The 23,698-nt window shown below is 36.0% G+C and overlaps 1 protein-coding gene across 2 annotated transcripts in view; it reads right to left on the bottom strand.

Annotated features, from left to right (window-relative positions):
- The window catches only part of LOC118767118 (shootin-1-like), a 288,093-nt gene that overhangs the window by 206,741 nt on the left and 57,654 nt on the right, over nt 1–23,698 (bottom strand). For both annotated transcript variants that reach the window (XM_036511177.1, XM_036511179.1), the window contains exon 3: nt 6,575–6,622. In XM_036511177.1, coding sequence (XP_036367070.1) covers nt 6,575–6,622 — 48 coding nt within the window. The remainder of the gene's footprint in view (nt 1–6,574; nt 6,623–23,698) is intronic.

Genomic DNA, 23,698 nt, shown 5'->3' with positions numbered 1-23,698 from the left:
GGTAGTTTTGACTTCAAGAGTCCCTCTCTAGAGTTGGTTAGTTATTACCAATGTCATGAAGCAGAAAGAACATCACTTCACATTTTGACTACCTTAATATATGCTCTTCATACCAACAAATTTCCATTGTATGATTTGATGTGAATACTTGTCAAATGTTATCATTGACATTTCTCCTTTATTGATATCCCCCGTAGCATTATCATAAGATTAAAATCAGCAAGTTAGGAAGTAACTGTCTCTATTTGAAGCTATGCCAACTGAGATATAGTAGTCTCTTTACTACTTTTCAAATACACTAGCTATTTAACTGGTGACAATATCTACTGTAAACAATTTGGTTAAATTGCTATTGTGGTAAGAATAAAACTGATGATCCTACAATGAATCAACCATAAGACAATATCAGAATAAAAATGACTAACATCTCCAGAAGAGATGCATACCTGGAACCTTCTTCTTACATATAACCTGCAATTTCTAAATGTCAATCTTCAATCAATGGCCTATTTCACAATACACAAGTTGTTAAATAATGTTGCTTCATTTGCATTTTATGATAAATAATGAGCTGTTCTACTACAGGTCAGTTCACATGTTCACCAAACTTTTGCAAAACTACATGTGAATTCATACCATTGTACTGTTAGTACTTGACATATCAAGATAAAATAATCCTACAATGCTCACTACTACATTCACCATCTCATAAAAAAGAAAGAACATTTAGAAATGTCTAAAGTTAATGATTTGTGAGTAAAATTACAAAGTACAACATAAAATATAATGAAAAGTTAGTAGCCATTGTTTATCTTTAGGATGTATCGTAATTGCATGTTTTCCATCAATGGATCATTTTTAGTCAAACTTGTTTACTGATTTTTAAGGAGAAATGCAATTAGGAAGGAGTTTAACCTATGCCAGTGAATTAAGGATAAAATCATTTGACCTTTTTAGTGTTGAGCTGTGTATAAAGTTAAATATTATGTTGTAAAGCATTTAAAACTCTAGAAGGCAAAGATCTGATTTTCATTAAAGCCAGTGGGAGTCATTCAGTTTTATCAGCTCGTTTGTTTGCATTGGATGTAACTGAATAGTTTTCTATATAACTCCATAATAACATTCATGTTGTCCATTTGATGATGAATGATAAGGAGTTATTCTAGTCTTATGAATATTTCATCTACTTGAAAATTCCAGTGTTTTCAGATTGCATGCCATGGTTACTATGAACAAAACTTAGAGCACTGGGCTAAATGAATAATGTGGAGAGATACTGAATAACAGCTCAAGAATTTGATTCTCTTTAGACAAATATGAAAGAGTAATGAATAAACTCATCAAGTGTTGTCAAAATGTAAGAGTTACTCATTCATCCTACAATATCAAGTCAAAGTTATTGTCAAATTTTGTTGGTTGTATATAGGTTGACTAATTGTAATTTTGATGAGGTGAAGTTTTAGCTTTGCATTGGGTCATCCCATAAATAATGTGTTTTAATTGCATGAACTAAAAGTTGGAGGGGGATGGGATAAACTATCTGCATTAACTTGCTATAACATCAGGTAGTAATTTAACCCTGTGCTTATTCTTAGTGCAAGTTTTGAAGAGTGCAGTTTGATCTTAACAGTTATTTTTTCAAAGCTATAATGTAAGTGACAAAGGAGCATATTCTGCATATTTTGCTTTATGAATTTAATAAATACAATAACGCAATTGAAAGTGTGAGAAATATTAATGCAGTATATGAGGATAGGACAATAAGCATAAGCCAGTTCAAAGGTAGTTCTAGAAATTCTGAGCCAGAAACTACAGCCTAGAAGATGTGCCTCATCCTGGAAGATCTGTAGAGCTTGATATGGACATCCTGCTAAATCTGATGGAACAAAATCCCATCGTAAATGTTGAGGAACTAGCAGAGAAGCTTGGATTTGGTCATTCAACCATTCATTGACGCCTGCGTGCCATCGGAAAAGTCAGCAAATTGAGTCAATGGGTTCTTCCCAAACTTTCTGAGTCTATTTACATGCAATGAATGCAAGTGTGCTCTCTTCTTTGCTGTTACATCTCATGAATAAGCTTTTTTTGGACCGAATAATGACTTGTGACAAGAAATGGGTTCTCTATAAAAAATGTCAAGTGCCGAAGACATTGGATAGGGAAAGAAGAAACACAGGCACCTCAGGCTAAGGAAGGTCTCCACCTACGTAAGGTATTATCATCTGTTTGGTGAGATATGAAAGGTTTAGTCCACTTCCAAACCCAAACCAAACCATAGCAAAGGAGATCTACTGCAAACAGCTTGAGTGGCTTAAATCAGAGCAAGAAGAAAAACAACTATTTTTGGTTTCAAGACAAAAGGTGTTCTTCCATCAGGATAATGCTTGGCCACATACAACGAGGATGACATTCCAAAGGCTGAAGCAGTTTGAATGGGAAACGATGCCCCACCCACCATATTCCCTGGGAATTACCCCATCTGATTATCATTTGTTCCGTAGTCTTCAAAATCATTTGAAAGGAAAAAAATATGACTGTAGATGAGGTCAGAATAGTACTGGAGAGGTATTTTTCATCACAGACAAGTGAATTTTGGAAGAGGGGCCTTGCAAGTCTACCAGATAGATGGAAGAGCATTGTAGAAAATGAAGGAGAGTATATTTTAGATTAATAAAGAACTTTGTTTATCATTGCAGCGTGGAAGGTGTTTATAAGCCATTTAAGAAACAGACAAAACCATTAGATTCACTTCAACATTTAAATTTAATTTGTCGAAATATTTTCGTCGCTTTGAGACCTTGACCTGTTCACTGAAAATAAAAGAAGTATAAAAAAAACCCATTATCTATGAGATGACCCAATACATTTATAACACAATCTACGTATGATCTTAATTGGCTATTATGACTTAATTTTTTCATATAAGCCATTTGTTTATCTCAGTCCCATCTCTTTGTGAAGCTTCTTTGTTTTATCTACCACTTCATCCTTTGACATCATTTCCTTAGCATTAACAACTGCAGAAATTGTGCTTAAAGCTTACGTACCAAAATTCTCTATTTCTGGATTTTGCTGACACAGTGTAGCATTTTAATAACAGATTTAGGTTAGTTAATAAATAAGAAAGCTATTGCTTGTTGATCTGAAATAAATTTGAATTTTTGTGGTAAGTGGTAATGTTGCAAATTATCTTCAACTGATTTGATTATTGTACAGGATTTTAACTCTCTTTGGATCATTTTCTTTTCAATGTCATTCAATCAATATGAATAGAAGCAAATTGGCTGTCCATTTTGGTGTGGTAGGCATATCTGTTTCAGGAGTAAATAGTGAAGCAGGTGTTGGAGTAGATAACAAAGCTATTGCAACAGTCTTTCAGTTCTTTCAGTTTCATAACTGATTCAAGACATTCAGTTGACATTGAAAAATATTGATATTGTGTAGCTTCATAGAAGTTTATTGCAAGTTCAGTAAAACTTTTTATTTATTTTGAATGCTGCAGAATAAAAGGCTCAAATTCCTTGAAGTTTCTAGATACAAAACCCAAGTAGAGGTTACATTCTCTCAGGGTCAAGCAATATCTTGTCTTCTCTAAAATCATAACCTACAAATGATTACTGTCATATTGATTTTATATTATGGGTGGGGAGTAAAGTAAAAGTCCTGTCTCTCAAATACTTTTGAGGAAAGCTTTGTTTGTTTTTGTTTTTCCAGTTTCAGCTCTTGAGCTGTGGCCATGCTGGGGCACCGCCATTGTGGTGAAAGAGTACAGCAGGGATCACCACCCCCTGCCGGAGCCTCGTAGAGCTTTTAGGTGTTTTCGCTCAATAAACACACACAATGCCCGGTCTGAGAATCGAAACCGCGATCCTGCGACCGCGAGTCCGCTGCCCTAACCACTAGGCCATTGCGCCTCTACATATTTTCCTTGCATATTTTCCTCATGGATTTTCATAATTTCTCCACATATCACCTCTTCATCACTCTGCTTAAAGATTTGTTGTTTTCCATTTTTCACTCCAAATAGCAATCACATAAATTATAACAATTCATTATTTGCCTCAACAAAACCCTGTAAAATCTTACACTCTAGGAGGCCAGAGTACTTGACACTATGCTGGACTATATCAAAATGATCATTTCCATGAATTTGGCTTAAATATCACAAACGGACAGAATAGAACATGCATCTAATTGTGAATATCTTTTAGCAGATGTGTCATTAGTCACTAAATGCTTCTTTACACCAGGTTTGTTGGCAGCAGTCAGCAGTTTATTAATGTCACCTTTAATGAAGTGGCAGTCTTCAAAGGAGTGATTCCAAGTGGAGTAAGATATGAATATTGCTTCCATATAAATTGCTAAGTATGAGTCAGCGAATATTCAAAAGAATGAACTCTCAGCAGTTACAGTTAGAAGTGGAAGCTTATTTCTAAATTCAATCTGAAGAAGCCAAAATTATGATAATGTGGGTATTCCGGAGATGAAAGGATTAGATATTTCACAGACAACAAAAATTTTAGTTTGTAGTTAGAAATAGTTTACTCCAGTGATTAGGATTGTCTTTCAAGTTATGCTAAGCTTGTTTACATCAATAGATTACATCTTTTATGATGAAGTCACTTTATCTGCACCTCATAATAAATAGCAAACTGTTCCACTACAGTGTCCTTCAAACTCTCATAAAGCTATACCTGATATAACATCATTCTATTGTTAACTAGCAGTATCGCCCGGCGTTGCTCGGGTTTGTAAGGGAAATAACTATATAAGCATTTTTAGAGAGTTATAGCCAAAAAATAGCAAAAAAATTGGAAAAAAAATTATGGTAAATTTTTTTAAAATCGTTGACTCATCGTAGACATTTTTAGAGAGTTACTTCCCTTATATAATAGCGAAAAATGCATTAAAATGGAAAAAATGATGGTAAATTATTTTTTAAAATCGTAGACTCATCGTAGACGCGCGCTAATACCCAGAAGGGCTCAATATGAATCATGACTATAAGATACCCGCTTTTGGTTAAACTGCACTGCAAAATACGGGAGTAGTTAGGAATCTAAATCGTAGGAGACAGACACACAACTTCACTTTTATATATAAAGATATTAACAAAACAATATAAAATAATTATAGAAAATTCAATACTACAAGGATATCTACTTAAGGACTGAAAAAAGATGCAAACTGGTGAACTGGGGAATTATGTCATTGTACTTTATCTGAAAATGTAAATCACCATTCAGCCAAATAAATGAACTCAACTTATGGCTATGGCTGTGAGCTAAGGAAGAAGCCTCTATGCAACCACTTATCTTGGTAGAAATAGCAGCCAAATTTACTTTAGCTGATACCTTACTGTTTTCACATTTGAATGACACATTGGATAATGTGATCCTCTGTTGTTAGCAGGGGGCAAGAGAGTCTGAGTGGTTAAGAAATTCACTTCAGAATCATGTGGTCTTGAGTTACATCCCACAATGCAGCACCTTGGGCAAGTCTCTTACTGTAATCCTGGATTCACCAATGCCTTGTGAGAGGAATTTGATAAATAGAAACTATGTAGAAGCTCATGATATATATGTGTGTGTATGTAGTAGGTGATGTATTTCAACAATTTATATTTGTGAAAGATCTAAACATCAACAAGAAAACCGATAAACAGGTGCTTATTAATGAAGCCTGTTGTGATATTTGTTCCATTTGATTTGCACAGACAATTCCTTATCACTCTTGCTCTTTTAGTTGTAGTAAACAGATATTGGCTTGTTGAAAATCTGTTACCAAAATGTGACATAAAAGAAATAAAATGAATACACTATAGCTGAAAGAAAGATAAACTGATAAAATGACTTTTGATCTAGACATTTTAAAAATGTGTGTGAATGAGAGAGGCCTCTTCATAGTTGCATAACCTGAGATATAATAGTGACAACATCCTCAAATCAGTCATTACTATTTTAGGCCTAGTACAATATGTCTGAGGAAAAGAAGGAAAATAGGATGGTAACAACTAGAATTCCTTTGATTAGAGATCTGCTCAACTTGAGCTGATTTAGCAGCTAAAAAACAACAATAACAACAAAGAAAGGTTAGGGTCTCCATGATTAGTTTTTCAAGCTAGCTTGATATAGTGGGTAAGTGGATCATTAAATCCCTGTTCAGCTGGTTATGAGGAATAAAAGATAACAGATTGGTATACTTTTAAAGATTAGGCATGTCTATCACTTATCAACATAGAAAGTTGAACAAACTCTAGCTCTATGAATTAACTTTGTTCAATCTCTTTTGTAAAATATTGTAAAATGTTAATGGAAAGGTAAATGAATGAAATAAAATCTAAGTAATCAAGAAGAAATATTTATAAGTCCATCTGTTTTCACAATTAACTGCTCATTATTTACAAATAAAAAGTGATATACTTATTTTATTAGGCTCTTAATATCATATGTAAATGTATTGATTTTAACATGTTTGCAGTTAGAAAATTAAAAATATCAAATAAAGACATAAAAATATGTTTGAACAAATCATTATTTCATAAATTTAGATGTGCAAAATTAATGAAACTTACCTGATAGCTTTCTATGCAGATCTGATATTTGCGTGTGCTTGCTATTAACTATTTTGAAATAGAAATTTTTCTGTTATTAATTAGTGTTAAGTAGGGAAATATTTAATTTATCATAAACTCTTGCTTTGGTTAAAATAATTAAAACTGCAGTAAAAGTGAAAAATACAAACATTATGATATACCTGTGTTTGTTAATATAATGAAGATTTCAACTGAAAGTACATATTGCTTTTTATAATTGAGGTATTAAATTAGTTTGTGATTTATTGGTTTCATATTTTTAGGGAATAAATATTAAAAATTGAAATTAATAACATGTTATTTTGATGAAGTAAGAATGATATTGTGAATTTTATTATCTTTTTGGTCCTAAATTATTCTATAAATAATGTCTTACTACTCACTCTTTTAACTTTATGAACTACTTAATAACCATCATTTTTGTGTTAAATTTGAAAATATTTAGTATTTTGTTCATAAACAGATAGTGATGGATGGAGCTAAAACTGTGTGGGGAATATGTGGGTTGGTGATGTTTGGAATAAGTATTTGTAGGATTTTGAAAGTGTGTATAGTTGTGTGATGAGTCTATATAATGTTGCAGCTTCAGCTTCTAGATCCCTGGGATTTGGCAGTGTTGGTATGAGTTGTTGATATTTATCCTTAAGCTGACCTTAATCTGGCAGAATGATACTCAAAAGCATTCAAGCCGTGAACCTTCCAGTTTTTATTTCAATACTAATGTTTCTTAGACTACATTATTAAGTATGTCCTTTTCACGGTGGTAATGTGTAATTTGATTTGAGGGATGTTTGGATGCTATGTTTAACAGGTGAAGCAACTTCATGGAAGCTTCTTTGTAAATGTTGGTGAGAGCAACGTTTCCTTAAAACAATAAGTGGGAATTTCTATATAATTATCAACCTTTTAAAAAATATATATCTTCATCACAAGCAGTTGTGGTTTGGAGTGGAGGGAGGGAGCAAGCAAGTGTGTATGTATGTATGTATGTATGTCACTTCTATTTTTTAATTATTATAAATCTTCTGCTGAGGAGGGAGCTAGTTTCCAACAAACAAATTCACGTTTGGAACTTGAGAAAAATCTTGCATATTTTTACTCACAGATTGCACTTATAATGTACAAATTAGCTGGTCGATTTCTCTTTCTGAAAATCTCAATTTATCCAGATTCTCCTTAAGCATTTACTAACAAAACCTAGTGCTCCAATTATTATTGGTATGAATATGTATGCAAGTATGTATGTACATTAATGTTTTTGTAAAAATTACTTGATACAATGACCATATTTATAGAAAGACTTAATAAAAGAAATAAGCAAAACATTTCAAAGCATAGGAAACTTAAGATCATACCAACATACCAAAGTATATGGTACAGCAACAGGACAAATTCCATCTAACGCAATAGAATAACTGAAAGACAGGATACCAATGGTTCACAGAACAAGAAGCCCCTTTTTAGAGATTAGGAGCTCCAAACAGAAATGAAAAAAAAAAACTCTAATGTTACTAGGTATCACTAGACACAGGGGCTTGAGTTTTGACACATTTGTTATAGGTAAAGAACTAAAAAAAAGTCCTAAGATTTTGGGATATAGCAACATTTAAATAAAATTTTAATGGACTATTAAAAATAGCTATAAATGATGGAGTTTCATATCAAGACACCCTCTTAAGTTCAATTTTCTGTTTTGATGGAGATTTTTCCAATTTTCTTTTTTTTTTTTCCTGCATCACTGTCTTAGAAGTGATAAGGGTAAGCTTTTTATGAAAGAATTTCGAAAATTTATGGTTTTATCCTCTTCTCCTCTCCCTCTCCTCTCCGGCTTAATGTTTTTTCCCCTACGCACTTAAAAACAATGGGAGAAGCCTTTTCAGTGAAATGAAAAAATGATGAAAATATTGTCAAATGAAAAGGTGAAAATGGAGATCTAGTTGTTGTTTCTAGAACATTCCATCACCTGATATCTGATACATTTCTCAGAATTGCATATAGACATATATTTAAAAACAAACAAAATGTGAAAACTAATTCCTTTTTTTAAGCATTAAAAACGTAAATTAAAGATATTAAAAACATTTGTAAGTTACAGCAGATTCTTTAGTAGAAGAGAGAGAGAAAAAAATTTGAATCCCGATTATATTCAAAACCGGAAAAGAAAACATCACATCTGATTTTAATAGTCTACAAAATAATATTCATTGCACAATATAATTTTCATTGACAAAATTTCACCAATATTTCTCAAAGAAAAACGAAATTTACATCTGCAAGAATATCCGGTAAGTAAAATTCAGACACACAGTGTTAAAACAGCAAGAGGGAATAAAGAATATACTCAATACAATGATTCCAGGATCTTTTCTGTTTGGCTGGCATTTTTTAATTTCTTCAATTTTTGTTCTAATTGATTTCATATTTGGCTTATTGGTGTACTTTTGTAAAGTTATCATTGACATGAAATTCATTTTTGCCATAAATCAATAAATAAAGAGCTAATAGCTGTTAAAGCTTGCAAATTTTGAGTAATTTTTGCCAATCGAAAGCCACAGACATATAGGTTCCTGTTTCCATAATAAAAAGCCAAGCTGTTACCAAGTTGCCTACCACGTGTTGATTATTAAATGCTTAGAGTACGTGTAGTATGAGATGTGCTAAAAATAGCAGCTAAATAGGCCTTAGATCACGTGCAAAAATTTCTTTTGTATCGGTGGTAGCAGGGAACTGTATCAGACTGCCAGAAGGGAAGCTAGGAGACAGGTTTACTTAGCCAGAGGGGAAGCAGATAAGAAAACATTTGCCAATGTTCTGCACCGTGAGGACCAGAGACTTCAGGTATTTTATGTTGCAAGACAGTGTGTGAGAGAGAATCATGATGTAGGAGAGAAATGTGTCTGCATGGATGATGGTTCTCTTGCACTAAATGAGGATGCAAAGAGAGAGGTTTGGAGATGCCACTATGGAAGGTTGCTGAATAAAGAAAATGAATGAGAGAGTCTGCCGAATGTCGACCCAACAGAGGGACCAGCTACCCGAGTTGACAGTACCTTGGTAGATAAAGCAATTAAGAGTATGAAGACAGTGAAAGCCCCCGGCCCATCAGGAATTACTGCAGAGATGCTCAAAATATCTGGCAGTGTCGGCTATAGCCTAGTCACTCGTATAGTTAATCAGGTGATACATGAAGGAGTCATACCTAATGAAAGTGTAGCAGCATAATAGTCAACTGCTACAAAGGTAAAGGTGACGCCCTAGATACAAATAACTACAGAGGTATCAAGCTGTTGGATCAGGTAATGAAGGTCACGGGAAGGGTCATAGCCCAACTAATTAGGGAGAGAGTTTAGATGAGATGCAGTTTGGGTTCATGCCAGGGAAAAGCACCACTGTTGCTATATTTCTGGTAAGACAGCTGAAGGAGAAATACCAATCCAACGATAAACCTCTGTACCTGGCTTTCATTGACATGGAGAAAGTTGTTGATCCCTTATCTGGTGGTCAATGAGGAAACTAGGGATAGATGAATGGTTAGTGAGAGCTGTGCAAGCCATGTACAGGGACACTGTCAGTAAGGTGAGGGTTGGCAACAAGTACAGTGAAGAATTCTGGGTAGAGGTAGGGGTCCACCAAGGTTCAGTCCTCAGCCTCCTCCTATTTATCATAGTCCTCCAGGCAATAACGGAGGTATTCAAGACAGGATGCTCCTGGAAGCTCCTCTATGCTGACTACCTTACTCTAATTGCTAAGTCACTATCAGAACTAGAGGAGAAGTTTCAAGTGTGGAAACAAGGATTAGAATCAAAGGGCCTTAGAGTCAACCTAGCTAAAACCAAAGTATCAATAAGTAGGAAGGTAGGCAAACCACAAATCCCTTCAGGTAGATGGTCCTGCTCGATTTGTAGAAAAGGCATAGGTAGAAACTCTATAAGATGCACCCATAAGAGGTGCAGCAATATCAAAGGAAGTTTAAATGAGAAGATAGTTTTTGTATGTGGCAGATGCTCAGGAACAATAAACACTGAAAAGGTGCAGAGAACAACCTCTGCCACATTCCAAGGAGAAAATCTAGAAGTAGTTGATAGCTTCCATTACCTAGGTGACCAAGTCAGTAGCAGGGGAGGGTGCGCTGAAAGTGTAGCCACTAGAATGAGAATAGCCTGAGCAAAGTTCAGAAACAGCCATGCTACATGGCAGTGAAACATGGGCCATGATTGCTGAGGACAAGCATAAGCTAGCAAGGAATGAAGCCACTATGCTCTGATGGATGTGTAATGTCAGTGTGCATACCCATCACTGTAAGTACCTTGAGAGAAAAGTTGGACCTAAGAAGCATCAGATGTGGTGTGCAAGACCAGTGAGAAAAAGAAAAATATGTATATAGATAAACACGTGCATTAGTATACCCATACATATAAATGTATATATGCCCTATTATATAGGACTGCATACTTAAACATATATGCATACATATGTATCTATACACATATGCATACATGTGCATTGTTGTCTCATTCTATTTAATGTATACACACACACACATATATACATGTGTGTGTGTATGTATATGTATGTGTGCATGTATGTATATATATACAGGGTACTTAAGGTATTTGAGGACAGTTATATACTTACACAAAAATGACTCTTAGAAACAGACAATAATGCCTTTTTACTAAAAAAGGTTTTGAGGATAAGAATAAACATATTGTTTCATCATTTTATTCAATAAAATATCCTTCAGCTTCAACAACAGCTTCTATGCAAAGTCTGAATCACCTAAATGCTAGGATCAAGTGGTCTGTGTTCATATTGGACTCTACTCTGACTATGGAGGCTTTTAGGGATTCTTTGGTGTTATGAGGGTGCTCATTAACCTCTTTCTCAACTATGCTCCATGCATAGTAGTCCAATGGATTCAGATCTGAGGAGCTAGGAGACCAAATGTTGGGGGTCATGAATATTTTCTGCCATTCTTTCCTGCATTGCTGTAGCCTTGTGTGATGGTGTCAAGTCTTGTTGAAACACATAAGGTCTTCCATTGCGTACATTATTGATCCATGGCTTAACCACTGTATTCAGAACATCTATGTAGGCAGCAGAGTTTACCCAAAGATCTTGTGGAAAGAAGTGAGGGGTCATCACTGAAGCCTATTATGGAACCTGAGGAAGGTTTTCTGCACTGTGAGATGTATTTGATTCCATTATATCATTCCCCGCCCACTAGGGAGCAGTGCAGAGTAAACTGAAATGGTCATTGTGCTTAATAAAGCTTCCAGTACACTCTGTCTTCCATATCAATCACTCTGTCTTCCATATCAATATACTAAATGAACACTTGAGGAATTCCTTACGTTGAACCTGCAATGAAAGTGCATTAACGTGGTTGACACCTAATAGCTGTAAGTAGTGAACGTTCTCTGCAAGCATACTACTAGGGACATACCCGAAACAAGGTTTGGATACGACACTTTAAAGTCTCTTATTTAAACTTTAATTTTAGATATAACTATATGTATATAAAAAGAAAAATTATTACTTCTAAATCTCTCAACAAGAGACATTCAATAAAAATACTCTAAAGTAAAGATTATTTGACAACATAATGTGGCTGTCCCAGTTAGGACGAATGTTACTGTTATTTAGCCCCAGGAAACATTGTCTCCAGCTGGCTATATGACACATTATCTGTATCCTTATATTTTTGAATGAGGGAGTTTGGTGTTCCCACTCAGCACGAAGCAATATCTGTGTACCACAGTTTCTGGGTTATTTCTTTTCATCAGCATAGAATAACTGCTTGGCTGCCAATTTGGTGCTGCCAAATTCCTGTTCGAATATATAATTTTCAAAGTGACACACAGTCACCATATCAATTTAACAGGACATTTAAAATTTAAGAGTTTGACAGTTACATGCATCTGAGTGGATACTGTCTAAGCTCAGTGAATGTAAAGTAGGAATATAAAATTGAAATGTTGGATAGGTAATTGGTCTTATAATGAGTGACATCAGCTTGGTTCAGAGATTTCCCTATAACTCATTAAAAATTTGTGTTTTTCAACTGCGAAAGTGTTTACAAATAACATGTATGCATATTAGCTCTGATTTTCTGAATTGGGTGTATGTCAAATGCTATGACAGAATCAGTCTATAATGCTGATTGATTTAAAGATACCAATATACCATGGCACATAACAGACACTAAACACTTCACCTCACACACATGAGGTGTTTATGCATAGGAATCAAGTTTTTATACATAGGAATCAAGATATCCCATCAGACATACACACTGACACAAAACATATGCATGTACGAGTGTGTGTGTGTGTGTGTGTGTGTGTGTATACATAACTGTCTCTTTCTCTCTCTCTCTAAATACATGCATACTTTCTAAATACATGCATACTCTCTAAATACATGCATACGCATGAATGCGTGATAACAATAGTAGTGATGATGATGGTTGTGGTGATGATAGTAATGATGATGATGATGTTTTCTCCATGCTTATATGGGTTGGATGGTTCACATATATTCTATATTCTTTATTTCGGCACATACAACAACAGAGAAAACTGTTACTGGCAGTGATATATATCATCATCATCATCATTGTTAAACGTCCACTTTCTTTACTAGCATGGATTGGACAATTTGACTGGCAAACTAGATGGCTGCACCAGGCTCCAATCTGATCTGGCAGAGTTTCTACAGCTGGATGCCATTCCTTATGCCAAACACTCTGAGAGTGTAGTGGGTGCTTTTACGTGCCAACGGCATGAGGGCCAGTCAGGTGGTACTGGCAATGGCCACGTTCAAATGGTGTTTTTTATGTGCCACCTGCACAGGAGCCAGTCCAGCGGCACTGGCAACAACTTCGCTCAAATGTTTTTTCACATGGACAGTCAGGTGGTACTGGCAACGGCCATGCTCAAATGGTGTTTTTTACGTGCCACCTGCACAGGAACCAGTCCAGTGGCACTGGCAACAACCTCACTTGAATGTTTTTTCACATGCCACCGGCACAAGTGCCAGTAAGGTGACGTTGGTAACGATCATGTTCGAATGGTGCTTTTTATGTGCCATTGGTACAGAAGCCAGTTAGCTGCTCTGGCAATGAGATATATATATATATATATATATCATGATCATCATTATCGTTGTTCTTTAGCATCTGCTTTCCATGCTGGCATGGTTTGGACAGTTTGACTGAGGACTGGTGATCTAGAGGCTGCACCAGGCTCAATCTGATCTGGCAAAGTTTCTACGGGTGGATGCCCTTCCTAATGCCAACCACTCTGAGAGTGTAGTGGGTGCTTTTACATACCAACATGGACAACAGATGTTAAATAATGATAATGAGGATAGTGATAATGCTGGTGCTGATGCTAATGATGATGATAAGTTGAAATGTGCAGTATTATATATCCATTGCAGCTGATCTTACCAATTTTCACAAGGGGTTCAGAAGGATATTAGATAACAGCTTGATTTTGTAACTCTGCACTCTTCAGAGTTAGCTGTTATGGAAGTAAATATATTGAACCCTCACTATAGTTGGAGGTGAAAAGACATCCGGTTTATGGTTGCTGTGAAAAAGACAACAAAATCAACTGAATAATAGTCAAGTTAAGAATTATGTTTCTTGGCACCAAAAACATCCTCAGGCTGTTAAAAGTCTTCAAGTGTTTTCTGGAAATGTGTGTATGCTTTAGGGGTTAGTATTCCTGTAAGGTTGGAATATGTGCAGTTGTACTATATGTGTAGCCTTTTTTGGAGGTGGAGCTTGTAGGCTGGTGCTAAAAGTTCACTTTAGTACTTGAGTGTGCACTTAAGAATGATTTGTTCATGTTTTGGTTAAATTCTTTGGACAGAGAGATGAAAGCTACAACCCTGGCCATGCATGTATAGTTGTCAAAAGAAAACACCACAGAATACAACATAAATCAGAAGCATGATGCATAGATGGCTATTTTTATTTAATACTGCTTCAGTTGCATATACTAGATATATATATATTTATGGTAGGGTGTATGTGTGTGCCCCCACGTCAATATTTATTTCACACTGTATATAACTAATGTTGTACTTATGCCCTTTAGTTTCTATAACAACTAGGGATAAGTAATAGCCTGAAATGTGCTGGAGTTGATATCATTGATAAACTTTGAAGGAGTTACTTCAGTCCAATGAGTGACTCCAATAAAAGTATAATCTGCCTACGTACATGATGGCCATCCACTCATTACCGAGGAAGACCATTGCTGACATTTAAGAACATTGTGCACTTTAGGACTAACTCATATTTTGCATTTGCAGCTCCCATTGGTGACTAATGAGCCTTGCTCTTGACAAACATACATGACTGCAAACATTGCAAACCAAACTTTCCCCATTCACTACATTAGCAGTGCACTTTCATACAGCATACTTAAATTCTTCATGCAGAATATGTACTCTCTCAAAGGTGTCGACCTCCCCCTTAACCTGCTTCCTCCATCTGTGACAATAACATATTGCTCTCCCAGTCAGTCTCTGGCATATCACAGGCCTTTAATGAGGACTTGACACAGTTCTTAAATCACAGCCTTGGTTTCTGCCAGGGTCTCTTTCCACTAATTCACAAATTCCCCATATAGCTTCTGTTTAGGGATCCTGCTATCCTTCATCTTAATGTGTCCAGTCCAACGTAACCATTGCCTCAATACTCAGGATATTAGCTTTCCTCAGGACCTGTGTGTCTGGAGTTTTTAAGGTCCAGCCAACATTAAGAATGTGTCTGAGCCAACATTCAGAATGACTGTATGATGTAATCACTATCAAATTGCAAGACCCCAGCACAAATTCCATCCCTTTCAGGTGCCCTACCAAGATTCAGTTTACTTATTGCTGTCATTACCTCATCTATTGAGGGCATTGAATTTAAGGAGCCAATGATAGGTCTTTGTTGCATAGCATCAATCACTGTTTCATCCACAACTAACTCACAGTTTAGGAGTTTGGAGAAGTGTTCAATCCAGTGACCTATGATTTCTGTTGATTTAGTAAATGGAGTAGAAGACTCATTGGAAAACAAAAGAACTGATGTGGAGCTCTTAGGCCCATAAACTTGCTTCATAAGATGGTAAAGCTTCTTGATGTCATTTGCATCAGCAGCAGCCTGAACATCACATGCAAGATCCTCCCACCAAGTGTTCTGCATCTTCCTGAGAGATCACTGCAGTAGTGAATAAACACTGCTATAGTGGGCAAGTGTTAGATTTTGTACCACAGCTGAAAGTCCTCTGTGCAGCAATACATTGTGGGCATGGCACTTTACAACTAATAATCACTGAACTTCAGCATCATTTTCATCAAACCAATCTCTATGTCTGACAGTAGAATATCCTAGTATTTCAGCAGCACATTGAAGAACCTGGTCTTGAAAATTTTCTTATACTGTAGTATTTTCAATGCTGGTCAAGTGAGTCTGAAGCTCTTTCCTCAACACAGCATCATATATCTTGTGGACTTCAAACACTGAAGAATGCCAAATGGCCCTCTTCTCTCTTTCACTCTAATCATCATCTGGAACTTTACTCACACCAGACTGTGGTCTGTTCAGCATTCCGATCCATGAAAGGACTTGTCATTACAAATATCATAGATGTCATAGATAAATATATATTAAAAATAAATAAATGTATACTAAAAGTAAAGATACATACTGAAAATAAAATAAATATATATAGGGAAAAAAAGCAGAGGTCAGCAATGCCCGTGCAGAGTTTTAGGTCCAATAAGGCTTGCATGACACCTCATAGACCTTCTCCACTCAATTCACATTATCCACAGACAAGTCAGAGTGAAAAGTCTGGTGCCAATATGAGTTGCAGGCTCAGGGATGTGGGAGTGCCACGATCTCTTGCACAAGCCAAAGATCCCAAAAATGTCCAATGCCATTCCCTGCATATCTGGTTTTATATTAGAGTGACCTTCTCCTAGAGACATGCTTCAACAGAAGCAGAGGAATGCCTCACTCCCAGTGGTCTTCTAGCATGCCGGAACACCATCCCAGAAATTCTGCATACCCATGCTATTGCTAGATAGCCGTGGAGCCTGCACTACATTCATCCAACCTTTCAACAGGTCTTGTTTTTAATCCTGCTGGGTTTCTAGCAACCCTCCACACCAGAGTAGTATAGTGGAGGTGTTAGTTTAGTCAACAACAACCTGAACATGCAACAGGCTGTACTGGATTCCATGTTACCAGTAGCACTTCTGAGAGCCTCATAAGTGACTTGACAGACGTGTAACCTGACATTCATACATGCATACATACATACATACATACATACATACATACACACACATATATATATATATATATATACTTCATCATCATCATCATCATCATTATCGTTTAATGTCTGCCTTCCATGCTGGCATGTAACTGTTTTAGCAGGAGTTTAACAGCTGGATGCCCTTCCTAACAGCAACCACTCAGCAGAGTGGACTTAGTGCTTTTTATGTGGCATAAGCACAGGCAAGGTCAGTTTTGGCAAAGCTTTTACAGCTGGACGCCCTTCCAAATGCCAACCACTTAACAGTGTAGTGACAGGGTCACCAAGTACTTGCAAGACAAAAGAAAGCTCTTTTGATCAAGGAGGGGCCATTGGGGAAGTGATCCTGTGTTGGATAATGAAAGGTTATAGTGAAGCAGAGAGATAGAAACAGGTGTCTTGCTGTAGAGGAGGTACAAGGTTACCTGGCCTGAGGGAGAGAGAGAGAGAGAGATCAAGAATGAAGACAGAAACAGGTGTGCTGCCACAAAGGAAATACATGGTTACCCAACCTGAGGGAAGGGCAGAAGAAGGAGAGAGAGGAAGACAGCAGAACAGAGATAGTGGCAAAGTGCTGGGCATACACAATGATACAGTGAGACAGGGCATGGGTGGGACACAGTTTGGAAGCTAGTGGATAACAATGATACAGTGAGACAGGGCCAATAAGTACAGGATTGGGGAGTGGAAGGTAAGCCTAGTGCATGGCATGGAAATGTGAGGAAGAGAAGAGATATAGTGATATAGTTTGGTTTGTTGTGATAAAGTGTGTGAGAAATATTCTTGTTAATTGTGCGTGGGACACATTTTTTAAACTTTCATCCTTTTTATCTCATCAGTTATACAGTTCCAGAAATAGTGAGTATATCTTCTAATGGTATTTACTGGAAAATAAACTGCAGATGTAGGACTTATCATATTTGCCAGCATATAAGATGTGCTTTTTGTATTTTGAAATGTATCAAATGATTTCTCTTTGTCTACTGCAGCTGTATTGCAAATGGGAAGCCAACTGTTGTTGAGTAGGGAACTAGAGGAATATAAATCTGATTGGAATGATAATTGTTAGGAATAGTAGAATATTGAAAACAAGTCATGTACTGTAAGCAAAGTTACTTACAGTACATGAGCAGTTATGAGGAGAGGTCACATCATCTTGTTATACTACTTTCCTCAGCGTATACGTGTTTTACTTCCTGTATGGCTACTCTCTTGACCAAAATATTAACAACTATGTAATCGGTTGGACTAAAAAAAAAGATGAGATTGAAGTATGGTTACCCCTATAATGTATTTTTTATGATAAATTCAGTTTTTTACCTTATTCCTAGATATTGCCACAATATTCTATTTACTTGCACACAATCCTACATTTTAAAATATATTTTAATAAGTGTATGATGAAACATACAAATTAATTTTTTCCACAAACTATCCTTGTAAAATAGGGCAAGTATGGTGTGTTTGGAGTTGACATTGAGCATCGTTGTTTATGATAAACACATAATGCACACTCTGATTAGTAGGCTAGTACTTTTACAACTCAGCCAGTTATAGCAGCCTTCCTATAGTTGAAGTTAATTAACTAAAAATTAAAATTGCTTGCTTCCTAATTTTTAGGTGAAGAATGAAATGATAATAATATAAAGTGACAAACTAGATTATTTTCAGTATTTTGTTATATTACTTTGTTTAAAGTTCAAGTCCTGCTGTGGTTGACTTAAGCTTTCCTTTTCCTTTGTTTGTATCATATAATTGTATCAATTCAATCAACTACACTCCCTCTATACAAATTTGTAACTTTATTGCTAACCAATGTGAGAAATCAATAACCGATGCCAGAATTTTCCTCTTTAAACTTGTTTTATGTGTTACACATGGTGCACACCATAGTAGACTTCTGACAAATTGATTCTACAATATAGGCTTGATTCCTAGTTCTAACCATTTCTTTTAGGAAAGGCATGAAAATTACAGCTCCTATAAGACCACCTTTTTAAGTCAATAGCACTGGTCATATGTTGATGTATACTTCTGGTGACAGAACAACAAGCCAATGAGAGTTCACTGAGTCAATGAGGGAGCTTGAATGTGGTCACCCAATCGGCTAGAAATAGCAGACAAAGCTCTCAAACTAAATTTATTCTGTCTTAAATATAGAAGGACAATGTAGTCCCTAATATACAAAATTTTAGGATGGCTATCATCATCATCATCATCATCGTTTAACGTCCGTTCTCCATGCTAGCATGGGTTGGACGGTTCGACCAGGGTTCTGGGAAGCCAGAAGGCTGCACCAGGCTCCAGTCTAATCTGGCAATGTTGACTGAAATATTCATTCCTACTCCTTTTGTGTGTTGCATATTTAATGAAAAACCAATAGATGTGTTACATTATATACTAATTGATGATTTTCTTCAAATGGAAGAATCTAAGCATATAGAACACAAAACTCTAAGTTGCACTTTAGAAATGCAAATAAGATCTCAGAAAACTTCAATTAATATTGTTAAATAGTAATTCATTAAGTATTTGCCTAAATCTCCAAGAGCTAAAATGTGGAGTAATATAAATATTGCCAGACATTCAATAGTATGTATACTACCAACCTACATTCTTTGAGAAGTGGTCCAGTTAATCAATATATATTTAGAATAGCAGTTATATGTATTCCATCCATTTTCTTCTCTTGAACATAGTATTCTGTAAGTATGGAGACATTTTGTACTATCTTATAAATGTTTTTAAATTGTAAAACCTAACTGATATTAGGTGAAATTATTGACATATTTTAGCAACCATTTAGTTGATATGAGTTGCTATTTTACTGTCTGCAAGAAATATGACCTTAAGGGGAGGATGTCAAATTGTTGGAATCATTTACACAGCTAAGATATTAGTGATGCTAATTTGTGGTTCAACCAACTGACATTTTATAGTAATTTGATATCCAGTACCACATCTTAATTTAGCGATGATCTACTATAATGCTCTTAAACGTCTTCTCTATTACTACTACTAAAGACATAATATATTTAGTTGATGGGAGGAAGCAGGATGCAAATCTAAAGAAAATTTGCAGTGCAACCATGTTTTAAATGGGAAACATTAAAATAATAATAATAATAATAATAATAATAATAATAATAATAATAAGAAGAAGAAGAAGAAGAAGAAGAAGAAGAAGAAGAAGAAGAAGAATAAATGCCCCGATGCAGTAGTGGGGGAGCATCATAGCCATGTGTTGAGATGGATTCTTTGGGGAAGAAGGATTATTATTATTATTATTATTATTATTATTATTATTATTCTATGAAAACTCACAGTTTATTTTGTTGGGTATGATGGAAAGCGTCAGCTGTTCACAACCAGCAGACCAAGGTGACTCTTGTTTACTGGTCATGCTTCAAGAACCCTGCAAAGAATTCTTGCAGTTCCAAGCAATGCTGATTTTTGTAGGTGTTCTACCTTCACCCTTGCACCAATCTTTTCCAGGCATTGTTGGTAGTTAAATGCTGATATTTCCAAGTGCACCAATTACTATTGGTATCACGTCTACTCTCTTCATTTACCATGACCTTTGTATTCCCCACTTTAAATCATCACAGTTGTTTATTTTTTCTTTTTCTTTCACATTGATCCTGTTGTCACTGGAGCATGCTATGTCAATTATCATACATGTTCTTTCTTTTTTATTCATTACAACAAGGCCCAGTTTCTAATGTCTGGTCAGGTGACCGCACGGATCATTGCATCCTACAGAATTTTGCAATTCACATTTTCAGTGACTCCTTCTGGGGTTTGCTCATACCATGTCTTTGCTTTCCACAGAGATCCCAATGGATCATTCTTGCCACATTGTCATGGCATCTTTTGTATTCATGTTGTGCCAATTTGGGCATTTGCTAATGATGTGCCATACTGTTTCACCCCTCTCACTACATATTCTGTATTTGTCACTACCGACAGTGTTATCTATTCTGCAATTCATATAGTTGGTCCTTAACATTTATTATTATTATTATCATTATAAACGTCGCACAGTATACAATATCATGAGGTTGTTGACTGAAGAGATTGTATCTACTGAGGGTTTGTACTGTTAGTCAAGTTACAACAACGACCTCAGATAGACAGTACTTTACACAATATGCATGCAGTTCCAAGTAATGAGGACTTTTGCAATACACCTAGATTGTAGGGTAATTCTAAAGTTTTCAGATTCTTTTTTTCAGATTGGGTGGTATTGAACCCAATGCTCCGATGACAATAGGGATAACCTTTATGTTCGACTCTCCTAGCTGCCACATCTTATCTATCTCAATTCTCCATATTCATCAACTTTTTCTCTTTCTTTCATGATGATATGTGGCACTGCTACATCAATTATTAAGCACTCTTGTTTGTACTTCCTAAAGGTTACTATATCTGGTCTTCAGTGCTCTCACACTTTGTCTGTCTGGAAATCAAAGTCCCAGAGGATTTTTGCCTTCGCCTTTTAGTCCATTACCTTTTCTGGTGTATGTTGTTACCAAGCACCCATAACCTCATATCCATACTTACAGCATAGTAGCCAGTGGAGGTTTTTGGCTACTTATTATTATTATTATTATTATTATTATTATTATTATTATTAGTAGTAGTAGTAGTAGTAGTAGTAGTAGTAGTAGTAGCAGCAGCAGCAGCAGCAGTAGCAGCAGCAGCAGCAGCAGCAGCAGCAGCAGCAGCAGTAGTAGTAGTAGTAGTAGTAGTAGTAGTAGTAGTAGTAGTAGCAGCAGCAGCAGCAGTAGTAGTAGTAAGGCAGTGAGCTGGCAGAATCATTAGCATGCTGGACAAAATGCTTAGCAGCATGCCATCAAAGTAACACTGGGGTAAAATATATGAAGCCCAGTATACCCATCATGACTACACCTCTGATAAGGGTATACCAAGCACATGCATCCATATGTGTGTGACATGGTGATCTCATATCAAGATAAACAGTGCATGACCTTACAGGTGGGGCCCCATTAGAATTTTCTTCAGGCCAAGTAGCCCATCCTGCTCAAAAGGTCCCTGAATAAGGGTTGTTTAAGGATGTTGAATGAAACACCTATGTCTCCAGAGGTGAATTATTTAAACTCCAAAGAATTCCTCTTAACACATGGCTATGATGCTCCCCCCACTACTTCTGCTTGTGATCAGATATTATTACTGAGTGAGAGAGCAGTATGTGCCATCAAAGTGACACTGGGGTACAAATATGCAATGTCATTATTATTGTTTTCATATACACACAACAGATTAGACAGTTGGGAAATAAAAAATCCTAACATCAGGCTACAACAAGTAACCTTAGATGCCAAGAACCCTCTTAAGTATCTTAGCTGTCCCTAATAACACAGTTTGCTGGAACTGTACTAGATTGGGTTTTATGCCTATTTCCTCTATCCATCTGTTGAGATCTTTAGGGATAGTTCCCAATGCACCTATAACTACTGGGATACATTTTACCCACACTTTCCATAGTCTCTGTAATTCAATGGCTAGGTCCTGGTACTTTGCTATTTTCCCCATACCTCTCGTATTGATTTTTTCATCATTTACGACTGTAAAATCAATTATCTGGCACTTTCTGCTCTCTTTATCTGCTACTATAAAATAAAGTCTTCTGTCAGTTTGAATGTTAAAATCCCACAACATCTTGTATTTCTTACTTTCTAGTAGGTTCATGTTCTTACTTTACTAGGTTCATGTTCATAGCATTTATTTGTATGTTCAAATCCTAGCTTTTTTACATAACTCCCAGTAGATTACTTTCCTTAGGTTGTCATGTCTTTTCTTGTATTCTTTCTGTGCCAGCATGCTACATTCACTCACTATATGAGTAGTGCTTTCCTCTTTTAATTTGCATAACCTACACTGGAAATCTATGTAGTTTTTTTTGTCCAGCTTGGCTTTTATCCAATTAGTCCTTAATGCTTGATCTTGTGCTGCTACTAACAAACTTTCTGTCTCCCTTTTCAGCTTTCCTTTCTGCAAACATAACCATGTTTCACTACTACTATTTGCTGCAACTATCTTTGGAAATCTACCATGCAATGCCTTCTCCTGCCAGTCAGATTAATTTCACATGTATACCAGAGATGGTTCTAGTTGTTGTTTAGGCTAAGATCAGCTCTGATTTAATAGAACTATAAACAAAAGTATCCTATCTGTGATCATACCATCTTTTGCTCACATAGACTATATGCAAGACTATGGAATTTAACACTATGGAATTTAACTAAGCAGCTAGGGTCAATTATTAGCCTGGGAACATGGATAATTTTAAAGCAGTATTCCGGCAGAATCAGTAAATCATCAGAAAGAACTTATTTGGTACAGTAGTTGTTCCAGCTCTTTATATTCTGAGTTCAAGTTCTGCTGAAGTCACCTTTGCTTTTTATCCCTTTGAAGTTGATAAAATAAAGTAGTAGTCTAGTACTAGGGTCAGTGTAGTAAACTAACCCCTCTAATCAAAGTTACTGACTTTGTGCCTAAATTAGAAACAGGTATTCACTTTGTCCTTTTTAGAAAAGAGTAGGGGGTGATTTGAGGGAGATTTGGTAGTTGTTTCTTGAAGGTCAAACAATCATATAAAGCTCCTTCATTAACTTCAAGTTTTTTAGAATCCTAGGATCTACACATGGATCCTAGAATCCATGTATAGATCTTTGGAAAAATCTTTCATATCTGAAATATTGTTATTCACAAAACACATGCACGCACACATGCACACACACACACACACGCA

This window comes from Octopus sinensis, linkage group LG19 (assembly GCF_006345805.1).
Source record: "Octopus sinensis linkage group LG19, ASM634580v1, whole genome shotgun sequence".
In the NCBI taxonomy this organism is placed as follows: Eukaryota; Metazoa; Mollusca; class Cephalopoda; order Octopoda; family Octopodidae; genus Octopus; species Octopus sinensis.
Note: the sequence above shows the minus strand (reverse complement) of the source record. Positions and strands in the feature narration are given on the sequence as shown.